Raw genomic sequence first — 7,629 nt, forward strand, 5'->3', positions numbered from 1 at the left:
GAGCTGCTAACTCTACAGTATTTCAAGATTTTTGTAAGGAAAAAAGTGTTGCATTAACAGATAGTTCTACTGATACTTCCTTTGCATTAACTACTTTCATATCAGACTTGTTACTCTTAGATTAACTAGAGGCTGTAACTGTGCATAACATCTTTAGTTTATTCCAGGTTAACAAAATAGATTTTTTTCCGCATCATTAGCCCTTATAGATACTGTATTTCAAACGTAATTTTAAAATGACAGATACAAATCTTTTATTCTTTAAACAATTAATACGTCAGTTCTGATGCCTTCTTGTTATAACCACTCCGTTCAGAAAGTGTTGGGACTCTGAAAAGTAAGTTTTTGTCGCTTACTGTTAGAACAAGCTCCAGTTCCTGGAAATCCTGTAGCCTTGCAACATCTTTGTCCTTTAAATAAATACAAGAAGCTGTTAGGTGATAAACCGTCTGTTCAGTTTTGCAGAGGTAAGTTAAAAAAATAGGCTGGTACTAACACAAGGTATGTATTTATCCGTAAACATGACAATTATTTACAGTAAACTGGAAAGCAGACATTCTGTTGCATCTTACATTTATTCTGGGATCCTATTCAGCTACTCACTTCAGTCTATTTTTAGAAGGAATGCAACAGTGACGGTGAGTGCAAGTGATTAGTGGAATTACACTTGTAAAGATCCACTGCGTGCCACCCCCAACTCCTCTTCCCCCCCCCCCCCCCCACCTTGGTAATTCTTAGAAGCTCATGAGTGGCTTCTTGCCTCTACCCAAGAAGGTCCCGCATGCAGCCACCGCTCGAGTGGCCCACCAACACCATGGAAGACACCCTCCCACAGTACAGGCTCGAGCTCCGATCCCCTCCGCAGCAGTGCTCTGCTGCTAAACAGCATTAAATACAGTTAGTTTTGTATCACCTCAAGGAACAGTAAGTGTCCTGCAGTCCTACCCAGAGAGCCTGAAGTAATTAGAGCTGGAAATAAAAACAGTCCTTTCAACAACAACCTAAGTTGGCAAGTGACAGAATTGCTTATATCTTGGGGGTTTTTTCTACCTCTCAACTAACAAAAAGTCACTTAGTGAAGACGCCGTACAGTGAAGGCTATTAATCTAGTACTAATCAGATTAGCTCCACGGCTGACAGCAACAGTGCTCTAGAGGGACTTGAGAGCGAAAGGAAGGTCAACGGTGAATCAGTAAAATGGGTCAGCAGGTCCGTTTTCTGTTTGCTGCACAGGTAAGCGTCACTGAAGTGAAAAGACAGTTACATTCGGAGACCTGCACTCAGGATAACTCTGAAACACCTTTCTGGTTTTTCAAAGGACTGCATACAGTCCTGACTGAACTAGCAAAACTCAGCTGAGTACTGCAGGCCTTTTAAATGCTGATGACAGGTCACAGTGGTGTGGTATTGCACTGAATTTAAGAATGTAGTAGAGAAATCAGATACTAATTGGGCTCAACACCAAATGGTTATGAAAGGAAATGATCAAGAAACTCGAGAACCTTTTTACTAAAACCAAACCCCAACAACTACTGAGTGCTGAAAACTGAAGTGAGGTTTTGGGGGGGTTTTGGTTTGGTTTTTTTTGGTTTGCAACATGGGCCTATGCAGGTCACCAACAAATTATTCCTTTTTAATGGTAACCTAAAAATCTTTTTTACAAGTTACTGCACTTCAAAATTCAGAGCTCTTACCTTTCTTAACATTGTATTTGGTAATTTTCTGATCTTCTGTACGTGCTCAGGGTTAACACCCAGCTCGCGGCAACTCACTCGGAGCAGTTCCTTGTAGGTCAGTTCTTGTCTGTCCAGTTCAATTTCAATGAAGTCATTTTCTCTCAGATTAGGGTTTTGTATTCTAACTTTAAGCACCAGTTCTGTTAGAAATAAAAAGGTACATTAATAGGCAGATGTATAAAGGAATTGGAAAAGATATCTCTATACCAACTTCCAAATATTTCCATTTTCTATTCACCTTGTTTGTATCATTTGTAACAAGACAAGAACCCTCCGAAAGCCAACAACCGGACTTGTACGACCACAATTTTCATTAGACTAACCTTCATCAACCTATATGAAAAAATCATCATAAAGCTAATACAGCGTGTGTATATGCATGTATGAAGCTTTGCATGAATACTCATTTACTGGATTTATACTTAAAAGCAGATTATACTGGTTATCAATTTCCTGAGCAATCCAAGATTGCCTTTATTGTTTTTTGATTCTTTTGGTTATCAGTTAACTTCTCCTTGCTGATTCATGGCATCAGAACAGCTTTTGTTTCAAGAATGAAATTCTGAACGGAAATTCCAGATTTCCCTCTTCGGACAGGCAAAATTTATCTGCAGAAATGTCAGGTCATGTAATAGTTCACCTCAAGACTCAGGTCCTTCTGCAGACTGAGCCATGTGAGGTTCTCTCTTGAGCTCGCTGGCTGCATACTCACATTCTTTATTTGAAGTTTGGAGTATGCTGTTTACAGAATTAGATTACCCTGGTGTCTGTATGCTTTTATAGCGTTTGAGACAAATAGCAGATGTTTTTTCATCAATTTTTTAGTAACAGTTCCAGCAGAAACAGGGTATCTACCTCCTTAATTCCCTTCAAACATTTCCTGAATGCCTAAGCATGAGAACCTGAAAATCTCTAGAAGTGCTGTGAAAAGGTGTAACCCTGATTAGTCTGCTTTCACTGTCCAAGGTGACAGAAGTTCTAAGACAAAGCGAGAAGAGACTTTTACTGTTACCTTGCATATTAAGTGGAAAAGCTCCTGTGAAGAAAACCGGCTGAAATGCTGGCACAGGCCCCATACAGGAGCCGTTCTCTTGCTGAGGTCCGGACTGATGTGATCCAGCTGGCGAAGGGGGACTTCTGCTCCAAGACACAGATCCCTGGTAAACTGGACCTCTCTGAAGGACGGGTGTGGAGTGCGGTGGTGCAGTACGCTCTCTGGGCAGGGCCGGCACGCCTCCGCTATCAGCTGCCTCAGGAGCAGCATTCCCCTGCTGTAACGGTGCACGAGTGCAAGTCTCCACATCGGGTAAGGAAGACAAGTTGGTACCTTGCGGTTCTACGTGTGAGATACTCCCGTTCACAGGGGGATCTGGAATACTGTTACTCATGGTGTTATAGACGTAAGGGAAAGGTGGGTTAGCCAGATAATTGGGGATGATGGGCAGATCTGAATCTTTCTGTAAGTCTGGGAGTTCGTCATCTTCCACTGTAAAACAAACAAAACAACATTCTCCAAGACTGATTTGAGGGGAAAAAAAGAAGTACTGCTGTTGCACTGTGGGGTTTCTTTTTTTTTTTATGGGGAGGGAGTGGAGTTTTAAAAGCATCACAGGATAAAAGATGAATCAAGAAGCACCACACCTTTTTTCTACAGTAGATAGAACCATGCTCAGGTGTTGCAATATAGGAAACACAAAAGCAGAGTCTGATTCTAGTAATTTTGGGGGTGCTATTTCCGTCTAAACACTGCAGTACTTTTGTTTTGGCTTGTTTTGTTTTAATGCGTAGCCAGCACGTTGTAACATGGTCTCTGGTGGTATAATGCTATTGTCTTCATAATGTATAAGGCAATGAAAAACAAAGGGTAATATGTTGTTCGATATTAAGGCAGGGGATAAAGGGAAAAGAACATGCAGTACTGGGAGAGCTGAAACATTACCAATTCAACAGCTGGGAGACAATAATGAAAACAAAAACAGACAAGGGAATACAAAGGGGAGGAAAGAGGTTGTTAATCGACCACATTTCAAATTACTTATCACCTCTAGCAGCAAAGCCTACTCCACTCCAGCAGTTACAAAACACGATAAAAATGCTTTAGCAGTGTCCTTTAATGAGCCATTTCTCTGGGCTGCTAATTTTCCACTTGTTCAACACAGCATCTAAGCTCCATAGAACATCGGGAAATTTAGGTGTTGCTCATGTAAGGGCTTCATACAAATTTGAGAGATTTTCTCCTGTTGCCCTTTTGAAAATAGGAAGCTGCATCTATCCGTCACTGGTTTAATCGGGGCATTTTTCAAAATACGGTTTTTCTAATTTTTCAGTGTTTCGAAAAAAGTTTGGCTAGCTGGATAGCCAAATCTTCTTTCCTTAAACTTTGATTTCTTACCAAGTAAACACTTGAGAAATCAAGTCATAGTTATTACTAAAACCCAAACACAGTGTCTTCACGTGCAAAATAAAGATTGGAACACGCACGCTTTAAACAGCCTCTTACTACAGTCTCTGACGAGCGCATCGCGTAGCCAATAGGTTTACCTCCCAACATCTTCCTTATCTCTCTCTTGGAGGTTAATTGGGCCGGCCTTTCTCCTTTCTTCGTGAGGATCTCCTTGTCAGCGCCGGCGTGCAGCAGGTAAGCCACCACCGGAGCGTGGTTCCGTTTACATGCCCAGTGCAAACAAGTCCTGCACATGGAAAATGTTAACGCTGTTTGAAATCCTAAATTACGGCAGATTAATTTCCACTCGTTCTTGCTGCCTAGGAGAAGAACAAGACCTAATGCACGTCTAATAGAACAAATGTTTTAATTGCAATCTTCCTTGGAAACTCACACTGGTTTTGGAGCCTGCAGTGACACCTGCTGATGTAGTTTTCCCTTGCTCTCATATTCTTGATACCAAGTTACTGTAGGAGTATTTTTAAAGTTCAAGATCTTTTCAATGTGTCATTTACTAGGCTACTAACTTTTCTGGAAAAATAAATATACAAAGGCTTGTGTGGGCTATTTTAATCTTTGAAAGAATAAGTTGTACTTAAAATAATTGTGTGTGTGTGTATGTGAGCTAATAGGGATACTTCCCTGGGATGCTATTTTCACTCTTTAATTAATGCTGTCAGCACAATGACTTGCACTTTTTGGAAAGTAAATTATGTTTTAAAATACTGTAAGCACAGTTTGTAAGCACAGTTCTTTGGCCAGTTGCTATTCACAGCACCAGCAATTCCCAAGCTTTGATCTGCAGACACCTAGTCTTCCACAGTCTGTAACTATGGCACAAAACTAACGGCTTTTCTATTTTTTTAAATTATTATTTGCAGTTGCTGACCTAGAGAGACATAGCAAACAAACATCCTAAAAGCTACTGAGCTTATTTAGTCCTTAGTATTAGGGACTTAGTAGACTCACACATTATAACTCGCTGCACAGTCTTGCCGTTCTTCCCTGTCCCAGGTTCTACTGTTGTTTGACCTTTCTCTAGCTTCTGGCTTTTAATTCTCTAGCTCCAGCTGAAGGAAACTCTTTAGAAAAATGAACACACTTAACCCTTCTCCAAGTTTGTTTGTTTGGTTTTTTTAAGAATTAAATAAAATAAAGCAGAGATAACTAACGAACTTGTAAGGGAAAAAAGTTTCATTTGAAAGTCCAGCTCTAAAAACCTTTTTCCACTTTAAAAAACCCAACAAAGACAGTCATTAGACTGCGAAGTTGTATGTTGACCAATAACTCCCAACTTTCTATACAAAATTCTGTTGTTTTAAATTTTCTTGTGTAGAAGGATGTAAGGGAGCAAAGAAATAGTCTAATCTTTGGAGGGATACAAATCAGGTAAAACCTAGAGAAGACAAGATGAATTACAAAACCTTTTTCATTGCTATATATTTTGACTTAATAAACCTGTCTAACCAGAAACAAAAGGCTCAATACTACAATTTCTTCTTACTAAAATTAATGCATCTTGATGGCAGAAGGTATCTCCGAATTAAAGGTAACGGGACTGGTCACGAGAGCAAGAGGTTATGTAGAGTAAGATCTAACTGAAGAGACAGGAATGTAAGTGTATGTATACGTATTATTTTTCTTTGTAGACTATCCTAGGAAGGGTGCTGTAAAATCTGTGTTTCTGAGGTGATATTGCTAGCAATATTGAAAAATCCTGTATTCTCTCTCCAAGGTTGGGCTGTGCATTTCAGCTAGAAAGTGCCATTTTTAAATGGGATAAAAGAATTTCATTAGCAGAGTATTCCTGAATTTCTAACACCAAAGATTGCACAGAATCTGAGACAAGCTCCATGAAACTCAGACCAAGTTTGTTTAGTTTTTCTGTGCAGTGTTTTCTGGACTTTTCACAAATATCTCCTTGTGAAACAAGTGTGAATAGCCTGCATGAATTCAGAAGTTGTGCATTGCCAAAATATAACATAAACTAGTTTGGACCAAAGTGGTGGGGAAAAACTGCGGACAGCGTGGCTGTCTTTGCTTTGAGAGCAAAATCTGCAGGTTTAGTTTGTAGAGAAGGTCTGTAAGCCTCAATAGCATTGGCCTCATTGTGGGATCCATCCTGAGCATTTCACGTGGTCTCACGCAGAGAGGTACCGTCTACCCTCAGACCTGACACAAATCAAAATGTTAAGTACTCTGCACCTCTTAGCATCAGACAGACTGAGAAGCTCACTGGAGAAATTTAAATTCTACAAGCAAACTTACAGTGAAGATGCATTTATTGCCATAGTTAAAAATGACCTGGTCATTATTTTTTTAATTATATTTTATGACAGATTTCTTCATCAGTGCCAGTTTCAAATACAAACTCATTTTGATGACAAGCAGCTGTTTATCTTACTAAGATAATTCAACACCTTATGAATCAGTTATCTTAAGTTTTCACAAGTCTAATTTTTATCACCACAATTTGAACCTCAAGTTGCAAGTGTCCCACACTTCTCAAAATTGCTGATCGAACTTTCATCTTTAAAAGTCTAGCTCCTTTCCTAATTTTATTCTTCCTATTTCTAATGACAACTTCAAGCACAATACAGCCCAGTAAACACAGGCTGAATTGAACTTGAGGAAAACAGTCTCCAAAAATGCCTGCGCATTCCCTGTAAATCCTGCTTCAAATAACATTTTTGTGTGTGTGTGTGTGTTCACGTACAGAGTCCCACTTGCACAAGTGTCTATTACAGGGAAGTCTCAGTTTTAGTGTTGTCAGGTGGTATCTGAATGAGATGTCAAAACCAAAGCGTTTCTATAGATGGCTGAAGCAGCCTGCACGTTCCCTGCTTGAAAGGGAAAGTCATCTTTGAACCTGATTTAGGCGTTAATAAAAAATATTGCTGGTTAGACATGAACATGTGCTGGCACGCTGAGGTTTGCGTTTTGACTGCCCCTGCTGCCAGCGTGCCCTGCCAAAAAAAAAGGCAATATAAAGTAACAACAGAGTGACCTGGAGAAGCAGCAACCACCACGGGATCCAAGCAGGAGCGGGGATGGGGACGCCTGTGTCTAACAGCGGTTATCAGCCGCATCACCCTTTTTTCCTCTTCGGAAGAGGCAGCTACATGGAGGAGTATCTGGCAGCGGACCGACCCTTTGATTTCATTCTAAATGCGGACTGCTTTGTGTCTCGCCTGAAAGGGTGACCCCACGGCAGCCTCCGCTGCGGAAAACCTGGGCAGCCATCCCTGTCACGGCAGCGGGGCCGGCGGCCCCGGCTCGCCCGGGGGGGGAGCCTTACCAGCCGTTGACTTCGTTCTGGGAGTTGAGGCTGACCCCCAACTCCACCAGCCTCTGAACCTCCTCCGCGTCCCCCAGCGCCGCCGCCTCCCGCAGCCGCTCCTGCCGCTCCCGCTCGGCGGCCGCAGCCGCCATCTCGCCGCAGCCCCCGAC

At 41.4% G+C, this 7,629-nt stretch overlaps 1 protein-coding gene across 1 annotated transcript; it reads right to left on the reverse strand.

The window, feature by feature from the left end:
• ANKRD40 (ankyrin repeat domain 40) lies at window positions 1-7,629 on the reverse strand. The gene is made up of 5 exons (XM_059828157.1): window positions 7,478-7,629; window positions 4,278-4,426; window positions 2,749-3,222; window positions 1,695-1,876; window positions 1-410 (listed from the first exon to the last, which is right to left on the reverse strand). Exons 1-5 carry the CDS (start codon window positions 7,609-7,611, stop codon window positions 270-272), a joined length of 1,080 nt encoding a protein of 359 aa, XP_059684140.1. The 5' UTR covers window positions 7,612-7,629; the 3' UTR covers window positions 1-269.

The sequence above is a fragment of the Gavia stellata genome, chromosome 22 (assembly GCF_030936135.1).
Source record: "Gavia stellata isolate bGavSte3 chromosome 22, bGavSte3.hap2, whole genome shotgun sequence".
Taxonomy (NCBI): Eukaryota; Metazoa; Chordata; class Aves; order Gaviiformes; family Gaviidae; genus Gavia; species Gavia stellata.

Coding starts and splice junctions, on each gene's coding strand:
- ANKRD40 (XM_059828157.1), bottom strand. CDS start 7,611: ATGGCGGCTGCGGCCGCCGAGCGGGAGCGGCAGGAGCGGCTGCGGGAG. Junction 4,427..7,477: donor CAGAACGAAGTCAACGGCTG/GTAAGGCTCCCC, acceptor TTCCATGTGCAG/GACTTGTTTGCACTGGGCAT. Junction 3,223..4,277: donor GATAAGGAAGATGTTGGGAG/GTAAACCTATTG, acceptor TTTGTTTTACAG/TGGAAGATGACGAACTCCCA.